Here is a 20,098-nt window from a genome sequence, read left to right on the forward strand (position 1 = left end):
AAAGAACGAGGGAAGAGTTTTAAAACCCACAAGAACAAAACATAAAAAGAAGTTGAACAAATTAAGAGACTAGATATATGAAATGTCACTGAACCAGCCAGTGCTCCTACTTGCCTTTGCCCTCACAATTAATTTTGACCCTGGCTCAGGCTATCCACAGGAACAATGAAGTGCAGTGATACCTCACCCTCCCCCAAACACTTGCTCACTGTCTATACACAGGTGAAATCTCACTTTTTCGTCTCTTAAGTGTTGCTCATTTAAACATTATGAAGTCAAGAGACACAATTTCTTTCATGCATTTTACCTTGGGGTACTTCAATCAGTAAGTACAATCATTTCTTGACTTGTGAAATACAGCTTTCATAGGGCCCTGATCTGCATTACTGACAGGAGCATGAAGTAATTCACTGTTGTAAACTTGAAAATCAATAAGGAATTAGCTTCAAGCATTTGTTCTTCCAAATATTACTGTCTTAATTTATCTTAACTGCCATCAGAATGATATAATGATGGACCTCTGCTGTAAGGAGACTCGCAGGTCATGTTCTCATTGGCTATAGCTTAATCCCAGTGCAACTGTAGATCTTGTGGATCTAGAAAGTCAGTGGAAAACACGCTGGGAGCAGTAGAACTGAGAGGAGTGAGTCCAGATGAGGAGCTGGGCATTGTAATGTCTAGCCATTCCATATTGTCCAAATTTGTATCAGGAAGATCAAGAGACAGACAAGAATTATTAGCAGTAAACTGTGGGTCAGATGTTTCCATGGGTGAATGAGAGTGATCTAAAATGCTGGAGTGATTAAGCAGATCATTCTGGAGGTCTTCAATTAAAGAAAATGTCTCTCTGTCCTCATTACTGCTTGTAAGTTGAGGAATTTCATTAGCTGATGGTAAAGTTCCATCCAAGAGGGCTTCAAGTTGGTTTTCCAAACTTATAGATAAGCTGGTTGTTGGTTCTAAGGACACAGGAGGAGGGGCCATTTGGATTTGTGGTGGTGGGCGTGATATCACTGTGTTGACTGGCATTGTAGTGATGTTGGCTGTTACTGGTCTCATTTTAGAAATGGGAGATGGTTCCTCCTTGATTGGAAGGGAAATCTCTGTAACAAAAAAAATAACACAAATTCAGAAAAGATTATGACATATATCCTCAGGCTTGCAACTTCCACCTCTTGTTTTGCCCACTTTGAGATGCATCTATGGCAAACTCCATGGAGTAAGAGTAATTTTGCTGGTCTGATTATACAAACACTACATAGATGAGATGACATCAGGTCTTTGAACACACAAAGTATTTAAAAACAAGTTCCAGAGTTCTGCTTTCAGTAATACTTCAGCCAATTATACTATTTATATTAATGACAAAAGGACCAATTTCCTAGATGTTAGCTTTACCTCTTTCATGATTACAGTTCTTCTGACTAAGTAGAATAGTCTCCTCATTTCCTTATTTAGAGAAGACAACCTGAACCAATTTTCAGTTCCATCCCTGTTTAGTAGTGTCCACCTTCATGGATTAAGAGTCTAAAAGATCAATTGATACAATTTATTTATTTATTTATACATGTATTGCTGATTCTGGAAGCTAAATCTACTCTTCTGTCCAGAAGTTACATGTGGCAATAACAATAGAAGGAAATAAAACAATGTTCCAATTAATTCTTATATGCAAATGGAGTCCACAAATAAGATGAGACAAACGATAATATGCAAATAAATCCTCTAGCACAGATGATGTTTTTTGTCAGCAAAAATATACCTGACAATATATTTTGCACCGGTTTTCTAAGCAAACTACATTCTTAAAACCTGTAAGAACACTTATTGAAATGACTGCTTAGTAAAAGCAAAGCATAACCAAACAGACCCTCTCACTCTCTGTATGTTCATGAACTGAAGACTTTTCAGTGTAGACCTCATTTAAGTAAGTGCAAGAGCCCTGAATGCTTTCCTTCACTTTTCATAAAGGCAGTCAGGAAATATTTGCTTTTTTTTTTTTTTATGGTAACTTTGTAAACATGGAGAAGTTTCACCTTTAAGATCAAATCGGTTTAGTAATGTAGGACTCGAAGCAAATAATTAAGTAAGCACACCAGTGTTTCCTACATTTTCTGTTCCAGAGGCAGAACTTCTTCTAACTACCATGCAGTATTTTAATGAAAGCACTGAAAGAATTTTTTAATGTAGCTTGAGTTGTACACTGAGTTTCACCTTTAAGATCAAATCGGTTTAGTAATGTAGGACTCGAAGCAAATAATTAAGTAAGCACACCAGTGTTTCCTACATTTTCTGTTCCAGAGGCAGAACTTCTTCTAACTACCATGCAGTATTTTAATGAAAGCACTGAAAGAATTTTTTAATGTAGCTTGAGTTGTACACTGCAAAGGTCACTTTGCTCAGTCTGTCACAGTCCACTTAATTTTCTTCAGCTGACTTTCCAATTTGCTTCAAAAAAGAGAAGATACTTTGATGCTTAGAATATGGCTAAAATCCTCTAATATTCTAAAATCAGTCACGTCCTGGCATTCACTGCTGCCAAGATCTTGTATGACAGTAGTACAAAACATTAAGCTAATTGAATTGCCTGGCACCAGAACATTTTCCAGTATTGTAATGGCTTCTTATTCTACAAAGCCTAATTACGCCTGAAAGGCTCCTTCTTTTACTGCAAAGCTACTCTGTATATTACTTAAGTTATTTCAGCTCCTTTCTGATAGCTCCCTTATTTTAACTGTCATAGAGTTGTTACTCATTAATGCCTCTAGTTCATACATACTTTTTCCAGTAATGTATCTCTGATGTTTACAGTTTATAAAACATAGTTATACTTAATGAAATTTTAGTATCATAATCCTTTAACTCTTACCTTATTCTACTTTTTGTATATTTTCAATATACATTATATGGACTTGCTAAACTTTTTCCAATCTTGATAAAATATGTCTGTTCTAGCCTAAAGTTGTTATTTTAATCCTCTGAATGTTGTATGAGCTATTGCAAAGGTCTGACTGGGCTATTTTACAAGCAGAGAAGTCCCACAGCAAGTTGACTGTGTTTTGGTAAACATTTTATTTAATAGGTAATTATTGCAACCTTTCAGAAATAGTAGTTTCATCCAAGCTGGATAACTTCTGCCTCCTCTCCCTGGAAAAATTCTTTTGTTTGATTGCAGCAATGAGTTTTTATTATCAGATTTTAAATAACTACCTCACACAGATGTGAATTAGCTTACCTCCGCTCTTGATGAGAATATCAAAAAGATCATCCATCTGCTGACTGTGTGCACTGGAAGTCTGGAGTGCATGAGAAAAGGGTTATTATTTTTCTTGTAGTATTTTTCCTAGAGCTGACTGATGCTAGCTTCTCTCAATAATACATAAATACTAAGCTATGATCAAAACTAAAATTCATCATATGAAACTGTCAATCTAGAAAACAGAGAAATAGTTTTGGAGAAACACTCGTAATCTCTGTGATCAGTTTCAGTAGAAAGAAATACGGAAAAAATCTGAAAAGAGAGGCAAAGATCTGGAGGCAACCTAGGAAAGAGGTGAAGAAAACCAAGCATAAGGAGAATTACTAACTACTTTGTGGCAGGGTAGGTATCTGGAATAACTGCAGAACTTTGGGGTGCACTCTTGCTCTGAGATACCCTGCAAACAACTACCATGTAAGGTGCATTTTGTTAGGTATGTGGGTTTCTTTTAATTTGTATGTTCATGTTATTTGCTTTTTTAAAAGGGGGGGAAGCTTTCATCAGCTTTTTTTGGTTTGTTTTAAACATCCACCTCTTGAAGAACCAAAAGATAACAAACCTCCCACAAACCTATTCTTTCAAAAACATTCAAGGAAAAGCGGAGACTTTTCCAATGGCCTCAAAACTAAAACAGTGTTTTAATGCTTTTATTTTACTCTGGAGCTGTGAAGTAATTTGTCATCAGATCTAGCTCCTGAGGCCACTGGGGAGGCGCTTTGCTAAAGGGAAGTGATAGAATCACTTAATACAACATGTGTGCCGTCAGTGCAAGGATGTCTTACACATACCAGTAACATATAAATGGCATTAGATAGATACCCAAGCTTCTGCCCAGTATCTGCCATAACAAACCCAGCAACTAATACCAAGTCACTACAAGGTTTTATCTTTTGGAATAGTTCTGAAATGCATGAGGTTAGGGATGCTTGTTATTTTGTTTGCAGCTTTACTCCAACATGAAGGGTGTCATGGTAAAATGACAGAGCACTCTCCAAGGTTATTCATCAAGCTAATTACAGACTTTTTTTTGAGCTAACACCTATCTCACCTATATGCATGTTTGCCTAAGCGTGTATAAAAACACACACAAATGCTCCTTAAGTTTACTCACTTTGCACAATGGGAATGTATTTCCTGTCTTTTAAGTCTGAAGTTTGGGTATCATACATCCTTGAAACATGTCAGTTGAAGGCTAGTTATTAAGGAGCAATAGCAGCACTGCCCCAATTACATGTATCCCCAACTGGATACTGTAAGACTTATTTACATGTCCACTGCTTTAATAAAAAGAATCATGAAACACGAGGCCTGTAGTTAAAGACAGTTATAAAAATATTAACAGGGTATGTTCGAAAATCTAGACACCAAACAAAAGATAAAAGTAAGCAATAGCTTTGATAATTCCAAGGGGAAAAAAAACACGGTTTTTAATAGACAGGAGAAAGTAACTACCTCACGGTGTGATGTCTGAATATTGCGGGTCTGTTTTATGGCCTCTTCATAACGAGGAGGATCTTTTGTCTTGGATACTGTGTTGTTGAAGAGAGTCTGTTGAACAATATAAGGCTGGGCTTGAGATGGAGAGCCAGGCTGCGTGCAATAACAAAGTAACTACTAAATACCTTTTAGTGAATTAAGAATGGACCAAGTTCTAGAGATTATCCTATTTCATTGTACCAATCTACATGTTTACAAATAATAATAGCATAGGTAACAAGGGATAAAATTAATTTCTCTCTCTCCTTCTCACACATATATACATATATGCATTATTAAAATATACATTGTTCTTACTTGATTGAACTGCAGTATGCACAATCCTGTGTAGTAGCAGTAGTAATAATAACAATAATAATCATAATAATCATCTGAACTTTATAAAACATTGTTAGGCAAATCTTACCTTATTAGGAGGAGAAGGTCCATTCTGCGCAGAGGGAACCTGATTACCACCAGTGTGAATGTTAGAGTTTGATGTTTTATTAATAAAAGACTGTGAAGGTGTTGTAACTGGTGCAGCCTGATAGGAAAATACTGTATTTGATGTGGTAGGTGGAAAAACCTGTGAAGGATTAATACATCATTTTTAGGTTGTGGTTTGTAAAAAAAACACAACAACACTGGGTAAATGACGCAATTAAAGTTTAAGCCTTAAAAAAAAAAACAAACCTTGATTGTTTCAATTCCCTATTAAGGGATATTTTTTTGGTGCTGATTTTTCCCTCCAGCAGAATAATTTGTAGATCTTAAACAATTACTATTTGAAAGCAGCTTTGTACTGTGAGATGCTTTCATTTATCACTGATAACTATTTTCCTGCAATTTTCTAGGAAGCATGAGGAAAGTGTAATACAATTTTTCAAAAACACATTCAGAAAAATATGGAACAGTTTAATACAGTATGCATGATTTCCCCACCTAGTGGACAGTCAATAAAGTGAACTTATTTGTGGCTTGATACAAACTAGTATATGTATCCACATTTGTCCTATGCTGCCTGTTTTAAGACAGAATGGTTTGTTTCTAATTTCTTTTAACTACAGATATCTATGAGTAGTGAGGGAGAATACAACTGGTGAACTTGACTATCAACTGTGAATTTTGTTAGTAGTATTAAACTACTTCAAGTGATAGTCCATACTCTTGCAAATTATTCCAAGCAGTATCCTACTTATATTACATTTAAGTCAAAGGGAGAAGAGGAGCTATGATTGTATGAGTGCATAAGACTGTTCTTTTAAATTCAGTATCACTCCCAGATACCTTTATGACAAAGGTGTGACAAATCTTAAATTGGGGATGGAGATAAAGTTGGGATAAGCTTTGTGGAGTACAGTCTGAATACCACATTAAGTCTGGTGTGAGAGGGCTTAATACAGTTTTTCTTAGCTACCTGGATCATCTGTATCAAAACAGTTGTACTTCGCAGCTGTCTGCCACTGAGGTGAATAGCTGTGGAGCTATCTCCTTATTACTGAATTAGCTAAAGAGCAAGGACCATGTGGTAGCTAGAATGTGAAGAGCCACCTCAAGTATGTAGGAGAAAATAAATAGAATAGGCAGCTGGTTTGCATAAAAATCTGAGCTTCTTGAGAAAGTTGAGATGGATTAAAGGGAAACTGGTTTTGGAAAACAACTATTTATCGAGGTGATGGCTATTAGGAAGGCCAGCTTAATTAAAAAGTGTTACATTAATAGGTAGCATCACTCATTCACAGTTCATTAGCTCGATCTACCTGCAGAAATACCCAAGTCTCATGCATTGCAAACAGCAGACAGGTAGATCTAATGCTGAATGCATGAAGGCTGTCCTGATCTGTTGTGTCACAGAAATGTTTTACATTTTTATGTTACAAGCCACTGCAATTAGGCTGCCTGGTTTCAGTAGATGGGTGAAAGAACACCTTGGATAGGCAGGCTGTTGAGCTCCAAGATAGCCAGATGGAGACTGAAGTCTGCTGGGAACTATGTGGTCTCCATGACAACTGATCTGAATAGAGGGAAAGTCTAGAAGGTACAATTCTTAGTTATCTCCTGCAATCATTTCAAGGAACTTCTAGACAGCAAGGGAAGCAAACTGCTAGTCTCTGGCACAAGTACATGCCCTAAGAATTAGCATGTGTATTCGGGACCTGTCAAATTAAAAAAAGTAAGATTAGCCCCTCACCATATCCCAGAGAACCTAGATAAAATCTGCTTTTTGGATGTATGTCAGTTCTGACTTATGTAGAATAACCTCTATGTCCATGAAATTCAACAGATTGAACAAGCAGTCTGAAGAGCAATGATGCTCATTAAGTTGGGTTCCCCTTATTAGCCAGCTGTCTAGATAGAATGGCAGGGCTTAATCATACCTCTTCTAAGACCAATTTGTATCTGGAACAAGAGCCTTAGCAGAAGGAAATTAGAGGACACTGCAAAGGCAGAAGCCCCAAATCACACCAGAACATGGGGTTTATGATGCACTTTTGTAAACAGAAATACAAACTTTGAAGGCTGAGAAATTTTCTAAGAGTTACACAACATACAGTAAAAATTACCCTCTTCATCTTGAAATTTCAGTATTTTCTTCCCTTTCTTTAAGGCAGGCTGAAAACCCTTGTTATCCTAAGTGATAGGAGGCTTAGAGTCAACAGCACAGATAAGGAAGCAATAAATGTCCAAAACCAATCTCTGAGTTCCTCATGATAGATGTCAGCCTAGAAAAGGCTCAAAGGAGGAGAAAGCCTTTTCTTTTGTGGTGTCTGGTGCTGATGGGTTGTTATCAGTTACCATATGAACATGGCTGGACTGGCCCTCACAGCTGTGCATCCAATGCTGATGAACATCTGTTCTGGAATGGGACATTTCAGAGCTGATTGTTTTGGGTAGACAGGAAGAGAAGGATATCTGAATCATTCCTTGCATTCCTCAGGAAGAGAGGTACTGTAGACATGATAGGGTTTTGACTCACTGGAATTGCTATCCTCAGTATCAGAGTCCTCATCTTTCTTCGTCAGTAAGGATGAAATCAACAAGGAAAGTATAGAAAGTAAAAGGAACTCCTATGAAATAATAGATCTCAGAAGCCACAGGTAAAAGCTTTCTCTTAAGAACAGCCAACAAACATCTTCCATTTTGAGCCAGCAGCAAGAGAAACTGACTGGAATACCTGGTAGAGCACCAGTGTCAAGCATGAGGAAGAACATAGCAAGATTGGTGCTGTAAGAGCACCATTGAGTTAAAAAGCCTTACATTTTTATTTGCAAATGAAAAATAAAGTCCAGAATGGATTAATATTTTGGCAAGAGAAGGAGTTACAAGCCTTGTGTTATATCATCCAGAAAAACATGGTACAGATGTTAGGTGACTTGATCATCTATATATGGTGCAGATGATACGTAAAAGATTGTAAAAGCACTGCCTAGAATTAGATCACACAACTGTTTATCTTAATGCTTATTGCTATGCACAAACCTTTCTGATTTGTTGGGTCTGACCAAGTGCATGCTGCGTGATGGTATTTGGTTTTGATTGTGGAGTATGCATCTGAGGTGCTGTCTGGACCAGGCCAGAGGAAGAAATAGGAGCAGGTATTTGTGATGGGGTCTGTATTCCAGCTTGTGATTGAGCCTAAAGGATGAAGATAAAATATTTACATTATTTGTATCTCACAGTAAATTACGTAATCTAAAGATCTATTGCATAGATTATGCAGAACAACAATAGCATGTGTTCTGGGAAAGATGACTGTGAACTGTATATAGGAGACAAAATTTTTACTGTGTGGTACTGGGGAGTTCCCATTTAAAGGTGGTGTTCCTTTTGCGATCAGAGTTAAAGAAAGATAGAAACAAACTAGAGAACATCCAGTGGAAAGCAATGAAAATAATAAAGAGATAGAACATAACCAGTAGGAAAGGACTGTAAGGACTGGGTTTGAGTAACAGGGAAGACAAAACTGATGATGTAAGAAAAAGGTTGTTTTTAAGATCATAGTAGTTTTTAATGGCCACTGAAAGGCAAGAACTGTGTCCAACCTCAAGGAAGACAATATTAGCTGGTAGTTATGAAAACTTGATACTTCTTGTTACAGAATTCTAGCAGGATTTTAGAACAATTTAGACAAATATCTGTCTGAGTGGATAGCTACCAGGAATAGCTCTTGCAGTGCTGACTGTGGGGCCCATCCCCATCAGAATTTTACAGCCCTCATATGTATTACTAAATGTGATGGTGCGTGTGTTAGCCCCAAAGTCTAGGCTCACAACATGCCACAACAGCCAAGCACACACTGGAGCTGGAAAACTAATTCCCTAGCACAATAATCATGTGAGTGGCAGGGGATTTCATCTAGCTGTGTCCCAGTAACGCCAGATGGAAATATATGCTTAATTCTACCTTAGACAAACAGGTTGAACTGTTTCAGCTTGGTCAGCTCTTATACCTCTTCATTTATAACTTATAATGGTTTATGCTGTATTCACTGTGATAGTTCCTGTAATCAACTTAGAAATAATATTTGTGTAACCATGGTTTCTTTTTATAATTCCACTGGAGTTCTACAACCTAGCATTCACATTTTAAAATATAATGAGCCATCACTGCACAAGGGAGTTCAAACACACATGTTGCAAGCAGGTATACCTCAAAAAAAGTTTCTGCGTTTGTAGTTCTCTATTACAATTTGGAGTTAACAAAACAGTGGCATATGCTGGTATAAATAAAAACTAAGTGTGCATGGAGGCAGTACATGGTAAAACACTTACTTTTCAGGAAAGAGTATCTGGGAACAAAAGTGGCAAAGCAAGTACTAGAAGTTGTGAAAAGATTGGCTCTTAAGTTTTTGTACTCTTTTCCTTAAAGCAGAAAGAAGCCAAGTCTGATTTTTAAGTTAATCTTACAAGCAGCACATTTACCTGTTTATACGAAATTATGCAAATAGTGCCATGCAATTTACATGGAGAAAAATAAAACCACCCCTACCTGCAACTTTATATTTCCAACTGGTAGCTGCACGGCAGTGGCAGAATTCGGTCCTTGGATAGACAGTGGAAGGAGCAGCTGTGCAGTTCCTTGGGTAGTTAATAAAGCTTGAGGTGTGGCAACAACTGCAGTTTGTGGCTGCCTCTGTGGATTAACATAAAATTGAGAAATGGCATTCTGAGGTTCAGCTTTGGCCACAGGTATCTCCTGCTTGATAACAACTGCCTTTTTGGCAACTGGATTCTGGCTGCTAGTGTATACTGATTGTCCTAAAGAATGACTAGCTACAGGTACAGACTGATTTGTACTGGAGCACTCAGTAAGAGCATTTTCATCTTTGACAGCAGCACTGAGTTGCTTCTGTTCCAAAGCAGCTGAGTTACCAGAAGTCTGAGACTGTTGCTGTTGTCCTCGTTTTTCAACCTCAAGTTGCATTTTCAGTACTTCCACGAGTTTTTGCTCTTGTTCCAGTTTCCTTTTGAGCTCTTCAATCTGCTTTTCTTTCTCTTGAAGCTTGCGGTCCTTTTCTGCTACATCAAACTCCATGGTTGAGATGCTTCCACTACTGCGATTCTGATTATCGTCACTTGTATTTGCCCTTAGTGGTGAAGTACTTAAAAACTGGGATGGTGACATCATGGTCATCATTTCTGTGAAAGTATCTGCCATACTAGTATCATCTGTGCTTAAACTAGATTGTTCTGAAGGAGAAGGAGATATAGGCAAAGGAGAGGCCATGTTTTCTGTATTTACTACTTTGCCGCCAGTCACGGTAGATGTTTTTTCTGGAGGAAAGCTGGTTATTGTATTTGCCACTGGTTTATTTACTGTTGCAACAGGAAAGGCCACAGTCACTTCCCCTGTGCTACCTGTGGCCCCAGTAGAAGTGGTTACTGTAACAGAGCTACTAGTAGCCACCCCATTGTTATTAAGATCTTGATATGGTTTCAATCGCTCAATAAGATCTGTTTTTGTTCCAGAGACTGGTAATCCTCTCAACTTCAACTCCATTTTTAGCTCTGCTACCTGAAATAAAACACAATATTAAAAAATTAAAATATTATTAATTACTTATATACATTCTACTTTAGTGCATACTTGCTAGTTACTACACCTCTAGGTTCTGACAGCATGCATGATTGTTGTGCACACTGCCATGACCTGCTACTTACAGTCTACCTAACCAAGATTATCAGCTGTTTCCCTCAGTCTGGTATCCTCTGCACTTGGTTGGGAGTGCATTGTAATTTTTGTTTTTTTCAGCAATGCATTTCTGAATTCTTAATCAGAACTGATTTAGGTTATTCAGTGTTAAACCACCAGCAGCAGGTCTGCAAGCATAGCTTATGCTCCTGTTACCACATTAGCAGGAATACCAATAAATTATGCAGAAGTGGCTAAGTGAACAGCTTTTACTGCTGCAAAGCACAAATTCAGATATTAGCTTAAATATCTTAAAAAGTTAGCAGTTGATAAAAGTTTGAAAAGCTTATTTCAAACACTGTTTGAATTGCACTTTACAGACTTGTTTCATATTAAAAGATTGGCACTAACTGACAATACGTAACTGTCTTGAGAATCTAATCTTTGAAAACTTATTTTTTTACCCCTTCAAGTCTAAAAATATACTCACTCCCATCCCTCAGAAACACAGCACACCTTGGTAATGGGAGAAATGAGTAAACTGCCCACTAGGTGTCCTTACTGCTCCACTCAGTTTTGGCACATTCCTTTAGTTGCTACTGAAAGAATCTGAATCTAAATCCCAACAAGCTTCTTCAGATTTATTCTCATTAGGTCCCTCACAGTATTAATTCCTGCTAGCCTATCTCTGAAGGAAGAAAATCCTATGCAATGCTCATAATTTATAACTTGAAGAAGCTTTTATTGAATTTAGTGTTCATTTTGAGATGATGTGTTGAACTCTCATAAGACCATCTCTTGTTTTCCATTTTCTTTTACTGGTGTTTCTGTGTTGGCTTTATAGCAGTGACCTCTCCATGTGTTACTATTAGGACATCTTTTAATTTCTACTGCTTACTAAACCTCTTCATTGAGATACGAAAATGGTAATAAGGAAATTACTCTTCCAGCGTTTAAATCTACCAAGGCTGGAACTTCACATTAGGTGCACCTCATAGGTATCAAATTAGGTACTTATACAATTTATCTGAAATTATAATTCTTCTAATTCTTTGGGAAAGAACTGTCATTTCTAGAACATGTGCATGTGAGGAGGCTAAATGAAAAAAAATACTTAAGTCCAAAAGAGCTGCATATGAAAATTTTGACAAACTTATTCTAAATAGTCAAAAGAAAATTTCACTTTTCATTGGTAAATGATATCCGAGCTTTTTCTTGACAGTAACAGTTTGCAAGTTATGACCTATAGTGATGCACAGAAATGGACAAATCCCTCTTACTCTTTTACCTTCAAGTCATCCAGGCTTGAAGGCAGAGGTCCTGGTTTCCGGTTTGGAATATTACTGTTCTGTCTTGGTGAGCTGGCAGCTGATGTGGGTGTGCTGCTGTTCAAGGTATTCAGTGGTGTGTTCCCGTTGTTACTCTGTTTGTCATTCAGTGGCCTTCAAGTGATGACAAAAAGGGGGACAATAATGTCAGTGCTAAACATATTATTATTTAAAATAAGACATAAGCATTAAATATTTTAATAAAACAGCACAGAGAGGACTATGTTGATATTTTATTTTCTTTTAAGTGTCCTAATTCATGCTTCATAGTTTTTATTGCCATGGTATCTCCACAGGGTATTATAGACTGCAGAATCAGTTTATACAAATTAATCATCGGCTAAGGCAACTTGTTAGGGTGGGGTTTTTTACATCAATTAAAAAAACCCCCATGATATTTAACTCTATTTATCAACCCTACATACATGTCCAGTGTTCATATATAACAGGGACCAACACGAAGGCAGTTTACTCTGATGATAAAGCATTTTTATCAGCTGCACTCATAAGAACCTTCTACAAGCATCTCAAAATAATTGTAAAAATTTAAAAATGCCATAATTTACACTAGGTAAGATAAGTGAGCTCTTTTATTTTGTTCAGCTGATTTTATGAAGAAATGTTTCTGAAATGTCAGTAAATGAAACATAAGAAGCGTGGGCAATCAGGCAGAAACATCTCTTATCCAAATGTTAGGATACATGGTAATTATAAATACAGCCACAGATGGTAACTTCAACTTCCCTAGCCTCACTTGCCGAGGAGAAATAAAAACTCAGTGAAAACTAATTAAAAAAAAACCAACAGTCGACAGTAATTTGAATGTAGGGTTGTCTGACGTGGCATGTTACATTATTAAGTGCTTCTAGGAAAAGACTGGTCTTGGTGCAAAGGAAACTGCAGATAATCAGAATCTCATTCTGCTATTGAGTGTTGGCAAACCTTTAAAGATTTCTTTTTTTGACTGCCTTTACTTATAATTCAGAAAGTATACTTCTCACTGTTAGAAGTGCTAAAGATCAACACTGATGAGGAATTCGTACAACCATTAGAGATGAGGCTATAAACAACATAAACATTGTAGCCAATTTTAAATGACTGTTTCTTCTTACTTGTAAACTGTGATACTGTTGTATAAAGACAATCAAACCACAACAATAGTACCTTGCAAAAGCCATGATCTGTAAGCTTTTCTGCTCTGCCTATCTGTGTCATATTTGAGTGAAACTGGTGTAAAAACTTTCCTGCTTTAGCATAAATGCTTTTGAGTTTCAAACATGAATTAGGTCAGAAAAAATGCATCTGACCAGTAGGAGGTTCTGTTTTCATGTGCCACAAACATTAACTAGAACCCATTAAAGGCTTCAAACTTCAGGAGTATTTTAACAAGAGAACCAGCTCATCACCTTATGAAATAAGGCAAGTAATACCCACAATGCCATTTAATTTTTCTAGGGTTCCAAATATCTCTTGACATTTGCAAAACACATTTACTTCTAAAGCACTACGTGTATAATCGATGTATATATCTTTTCTGGAAAGGACACAAACAATGCTTCACGTACTTCAGTGGTGCAGGTAGAATTGTCTGGTAGTTGTAGTGTTGTTGCTGTTGGCTCAGGATCTGCAGCTGCAAAAACAGTTGCTGCTGTTGTAGCAGACGAGCATAGTTGGAGTCCATCTGTGGCTCATTTTTCTCACCTTTCTGATCAGGTGGAATATACTGATGATACTTTAATTTCTTCACCCTTGGCTTAGGTTCCTTACATTTCTTGCTCCGATGCTTATCGTTTGGGTTCTTTGGGTGGCTTTGCTGTTTATGGATGGAAATAATAGAAACAACTGTAACAGATAGTTCATTTACAAGCAGTTATGCAAGACATAAAGACAAAGCCTACAGGAGCACATTAACTGCAAACCTGCCAAACAGGGTCATTTACTATCATACTCCAGTCAACATACTCCAGCTGGCTGATATTGTGCACAGGAAGGCATCATCAATATTTTGTTAATAGATGGCACAAATGAAGCTATGGGATTCTGCTAGTCATGACAAAGAGGCATTCTTCTTAAACAAGAAAGTTCAAAGCCACCTAGCACTTTGTAAAAACTAGCATCTTAAAAGTCTGTCTGTAAACACTGCAGGGCAGAAGTACTTACAATTCTATGTTAAAAGCACAGACAGTCCTATAAATTACAGGATTACACTTATGAAACTTTCAGCAGTATCCTTATTAGCAATACCTGCATATGTAGTAAAACTCCCTTCAAACTCTTTCAATTTATTCTGAGTGAAAAGTTGGTCATACAGAAGGTATCAAAGCAGAAATCCTGTGTTGATCCATGCACATTTATTACACAGATAGCCTGTTTTGAGGGATATCTGAATTTGTCATTAAGGTCTGGCATTAAGGAAGCTGGAACAGGTTCATTGGTAACTGACTATTAGAGGTCATCCTTGTATATTTAACCAAGAATTAATTACACATAGTTAGGTAGAAGTCTGCATACTTACAGTCATTACACAGCTGAATACCTTTGGCAAAGTTGCTGAAATAAATTATTATAGACACCTAACACAACCCCCTCTCTAATTGTATTTGAAAAAGTTTTCCATGATGCTGGTCAGTGCAGGAAAGAGAACTCAGTATGTCCTGCTGATACTCAAATAGAAGGATACAGCAACTTCTCTCACAGTGCATTCTGCTTATACAACAATTTAACTAAGAAAATAGTTGCATAAAAGGAGCGATGCTCTTCACCAGTTTGGTTATAGGCAGGCTATGAATGCAGTTGCCTGTGTTCCTACTAAATTATTCTACCTACAAAACCAGATTAGAAAATATTATTTTCACCAATAGAAAGTAGAAACTCAATATTGCAAAAATCTGCTGTCCTTATTTCTTAAAACTTCCATAGCAATGTGATCTACCATTCTACTGGAAAACTTTAGTCAGCTGTCTGGACCTCTTGAAATAATGAGCCATTCCCTACAAGCATTAATGGTTGATCTTAGCATACAAAAGCTTTCTGTTAACAACCCAGTACATTCTTCTCAAGACTAGTAACAGTTGTTAGTTATAGGCATGATCACATGACTCATGTATTTTTTCATTAAATATAGCACTGGAAAAGGACATATATTCAGAACATTGTCCTCAGATGCCATTATCATACCTACCTTTACTAACGTTGGTCCAGGCTTTGCTGCAGATACAGTATTTGTGGTCAGGGTAGTTGTAGCAGTAGAACGTGTAACGTGCTGTTCAATTGTAGAGGGAGTTTTGAGAAATTCAGGAACTGGAGAGGTTAAAGGTGGATACTAGTATTAAAAAAATATAAGGAGAAAGAGAAACATTAAAACATCCACCATCTGAATAATTGAAAAAAATATGTAAAGGTTAAAAAAAATTATTATGTCAAATGCACAAGTTATTTTTAGAAGGAATGGCAAAACCAAGACTATTACATATATGTGTCTACAAGTGTTGTATAAAGGCACATTTTTGGCACACTTCAAAATACAGCAAATAAGATAAACTGGTTTCTTACCTTGACTTCTTAGTCTGCATTTTAACTACTGCATGTAATTGTATCCAAAATCTGTTTTTACTAATACAGTTTTTACTTCTAATTGAGCAATTGTTTTAATATAAATTTTCAGAGTATACAATGATATGTTTTTTTTGCAGATCAAAATAATGATAAAAGGCTTTATAACAACATTTAAAAAAAGCCCTCAGGAAGGGCATTTACACTGTTTTTTTAATTTGCAGAATTCTTTTCTCATTTTAACATACATGAAACCAAATAAAGAAGTATCATGAAAACATTTTATTTCTTTCTTACGAAATCATAAAAAAGAGCTGGAAGGACCTTCCTAAGTGACCTCATCCATTCAAGTCAGGAACATTTTACTTAAATTCCTGTAATGTATTTGTCTCTTGATTTGTAGCCCAGAACCAGATTAGCTAATAGATGCCAGTTTTTAACTTTATAAGTGAAAAATTCATCTAGAACTGACAGCTGTCACTGAAGTAATTGCTCCTGGCATAAGGATAAAAAAAGAAATCTTCTCTTCAAGGTAGTCAGTCAAAAACAAGGAGTTATGTCCAATACATTTTTTTTTCTTTTTAGCGTTACCAAGTTTCATATATGAAGGCTTCTAGAACAAAAATATTACTGATTTCTATAAGTTTATATGTAACTAAGTACAGAAATATGGTTCAAACAGAATTTTATTAATTCTAAGCAGAAGGAGAGATAAGGGTTAAAAACAACTGACTGAATAATGGAATGCACTGGTAGCAACTGTTAGCAGAAATACTACTATTTGTTATTACTCTGCTTGAAACAACATCAAATTTGACCCCAGACACACTACACATACACTAAAGAAGCCTTCTGAAGTTACAGAGAGCACTGCTTTATTACTATAGAATTAAAGCCTTCACTGTTGTCTGACTGTGAAGTCAAAATTTTGTGTATACAAGAAGAATCTTACCACCCAAACTAGTTTGTTGGGAAAGCCTCCCTTTGATGAAGGTCAAGCATCAACACAGGAAAACGAACCTTGTTTCAGAATGATCGCACAGCAGCAGAGCATATGTATTTTGAAGAGACAGCTCCCTATAGTATTTCCATGGCAGCCACAGCTCTGACTGTGCCACGAGGTGAATTTTTGCTATATTTTGACTGCCAGCACAATTATATTACTGTGTAGGTAGATCTGGTAGCCTCAACTTTACTGTATTTGTTCCCTTGCTGTTACAAACATCATGTGTGTAATTTCTTCTATAAACTTGGTAAATTTGATATAGGTGTAGGATATTATTGTTATTATTATTATTATTTTCCTGGCACCGTTACACCTACCAGAAAATTCCCAGAAGTTTTCCTACATAGTAACAGAACTTCACTGATCTTAACTTAATAATATCCACTTTTTTCTGTAGTGAATGCCACCTCTCTGATGGGATATAGACTGTACATAAATAGATCTCAGAGAAGAGGTGTTGTGTATTTTTCTTTTTAAGAACTATTCCATTCTATTGGAATTCCATTCCTTTCCTGAAAGCCAGATCAACCTGTTCTTTCCCCATAATAACAAGCCAACTCTGTGCCGACTACACCTTCCAGCTTCTATTATGTGACTCATTCTTATGTCGTTAATGGTAATATGAAACCAGAATGTCCCCAGATCAACTCCTGGAGAGCACTAATACCAACTTCCTTTCAACTCAACACTTCCCTCTTTGTGCCTTATCTCTGCTAATCTCCATCTTCTCCAGTTTTGCTAGTGTTTAATCCCATGGACTATTACACCCAGATGAGATTAGTTGCATTTCCATTATTTAAAAAAGCAATTAGATCACTTAGTAAAATATTTCTTTTATAAAAGCTTATCGGTTTCCCTTATATTCCTATCAGTAAATATAATTTTTCTTCAGAATATATTCTAAAGCTTTGCATTTTAATTAAGTCAGATGAGTACTTCTCCCTAATTAATTTTTTCCTGTGCTTTATTATGCTTCCATGTGATTGTACCAGAAAGGACTTCAATTAGTTTGCTAAAAACGCTTGGTTAATATTTTGCCACTTTATGTCCAGGTTCTTTTGTATTTCTGGGCTTGCAATTACCAAGGTGCCAGTCTGTATGCACTAAAGTCTCCAACTTTTGCTTACAATTAAATTATAATTTTCCCTTCTATGTCTGTGCTTCTTTTAAACATTTTGCTGCATCTCCAACTGTAAGTTGCCAACAGGTAGTGACAGCTAGTTTGCCCTAACCTGTAATCTAAACTGTATAGTGGTTTTGTTCCTTCTGTAAGTGCATCCAGCTGGAAGAAAAGCTCCTGATAATACTTTACTAAACTGCAAGATTTAGTATGCATAGTCACTGGAACACTACACACATGCCTGTTGTGGGGTTGTGTCAGTTTATGATGGCAGACACAAGATATAAGTATTTACAAGATAAGTATTTCTATAAAATTCAGACTTTTTGCTTAAGAAGTAATGTTCAAATACAAAATGTTTTAGCTAACTAAACAAAAATGACAACACTGTTGAAATTTCTGTTTGCTTATACACGCATGGCATGTTGATACAAAGTACAGAAAGCTGAGTGCAATGGCTCACTGATGTAATTTCTAAGTCACTTCATATATATGATACTGTGATGAAAACCCAAGTCTTTCCACCAAGTAATTTCTTGAAGTGTAAATGTGAACAGGACAGTAAAATGCACCAATCTGAAATACAAATTACTTTTCTGTGATAATATAGCTGCTTTAACTTATGTATAAGAGAAAAACAGGCTCACTAGGAGAAACAGTTCATGTTTTTCTAGCATATGACTGCCCAGCAGATGTGCCTAAACTTAATTTAACTACTCATTCAGCATCGATACAACACATTTTTTGTACTTTTCAACACATAAACAGAAACTAATGGTTTCCTCTAGGCAAGTAGAACTTGGAATAGAAGCACAATTTGTCATTTGCCTAGCTCTGTCAGTCTGTTAATAAGTGGAGATGAGTACTGCTGACTCGGGCTAGTTTGGAGCTTGCTGGCTGTTCCACCTAGTTGCCATCAGACAATGTGTGACAACCTTGCTTGCCTTTCCCTCCACTGAAGCCTTAATTTGGATCTCTTTTCTCTATCCAGATAAAAGTTCCAGGAAAGTTGCAGAAATCTAGTTAATAGCAAAGCCCTCTCCTCTTAACCTAGCTTAAGTTAGTTAAAATTACTATGCCAGAAATCTACACACACAAGCTATTTAAGGTGAACACATTAACCTTTAAATAAATGCATGTATCTCATTAATGAATAAACTTAATGATTAACTCAAAGGTGGAGATAACGACCTGTGAAGCAAGCACTGTACAAGATATTCTAGAAAGTATCCAGATAACTGTGTGATTATGCACATAAGCCTGTGTTTTCAGTAGCTAATATAAGATAAAAGAAATTAATTTGTAGCACATGATTTTCATTTCAGTATTGTTTTGGCAAATTATTTTATATCAGCACTTTATAATGTGTTTAAAGATAGAGTAGTAGATGTTACTGTCCATTTCAAACCACAATTGTTGTAAAAGAATTCTCTTACAAAACTTAGTTTTTGCAACTCTTATGAAAACAGTCCAAGTGTTTTCATTAAATTAATTGTTCTTTAAATCCTCATATATTTAAATGTTCTACTATAAAGGCAATATTTTATCTGCCATAGCAGACTTAATTATTTTCATTTCTTTGTAAGTAATGCAAGGAAATACTAAAAACCTCATAGAAAAATAAAAATGCAGGTTACTTGCATTTCTTAAACAGTAAATTAATTAGGCAGTATTTTAAAACTAGAGGAGAGACCATTTAAATTATGTGGGAAACCTTATTTCTTATGGACTTCCCTGGAGATAATGGAACTGATGTCAACTGATGTTGTTTCAGCTAAGTTTAACTCTAAATGAGTTCAAGACCTTGCTCAGAATGAAGACAGACATAAAGTAATCAATAACAGCTGGAGTAAACCATGGATGTGACCTTTTAAACAACTTCTGGGAAAGCTGCAGGTCTTCTACGGGCCATAATGAATTTCAGTGAATTTATGGCTTTACAACAGTCTGGGAATTTAAGCACTGCCAACAGCTAATCCAGGTTTCTAGTCTATACACCTCCAAACAGAAAACGCAGTCGCAGACAATCACAGCAAATGTGTTAATTCCATATGATACTACGCCCCCTGGCTATAGTGCCAAACTAAAAATCATATTGTGAAGATTTTGTTTCAATATTTAAAAACTGTACCTGTGTTGTTGTAGTAGCATTTGGTGTTACTGGTGATGGTGAGTCACTTGTTTTTGGCTCACCAGGGGAAGCTGCTGAAACCTGGGATTCTTGG

The 20,098-nt window shown here is 36.4% G+C and overlaps 1 protein-coding gene across 1 annotated transcript in view; it reads right to left on the minus strand.

Annotated features, from left to right (window-relative positions):
- MKL2 (MKL/myocardin-like 2) overlaps window positions 1–20,098 on the minus strand; it is a 51,131-nt gene continuing 31,033 nt past the window's right edge. Inside the window, exons 7-16 of the mRNA XM_010003209.1 lie at window positions 20,005–20,085; window positions 15,377–15,517; window positions 13,761–14,008; window positions 12,156–12,309; window positions 9,725–10,750; window positions 8,216–8,371; window positions 5,163–5,321; window positions 4,712–4,849; window positions 3,236–3,296; window positions 1–1,103 (exon numbers count right to left, since the gene is read on the minus strand). Coding sequence (XP_010001511.1) covers window positions 565–1,103; window positions 3,236–3,296; window positions 4,712–4,849; window positions 5,163–5,321; window positions 8,216–8,371; window positions 9,725–10,750; window positions 12,156–12,309; window positions 13,761–14,008; window positions 15,377–15,517; window positions 20,005–20,085 — 2,703 coding nt within the window. The 3' untranslated portion in view covers window positions 1–564. The remainder of the gene's footprint in view (window positions 1,104–3,235; window positions 3,297–4,711; window positions 4,850–5,162; window positions 5,322–8,215; window positions 8,372–9,724; window positions 10,751–12,155; window positions 12,310–13,760; window positions 14,009–15,376; window positions 15,518–20,004; window positions 20,086–20,098) is intronic.

Source organism: Chaetura pelagica, unplaced genomic scaffold (assembly GCF_000747805.2).
Source record: "Chaetura pelagica isolate M959 unplaced genomic scaffold, ChaPel_1.0 scaffold138, whole genome shotgun sequence".
NCBI lineage: Eukaryota > Metazoa > Chordata > Aves > Apodiformes > Apodidae > Chaetura > Chaetura pelagica.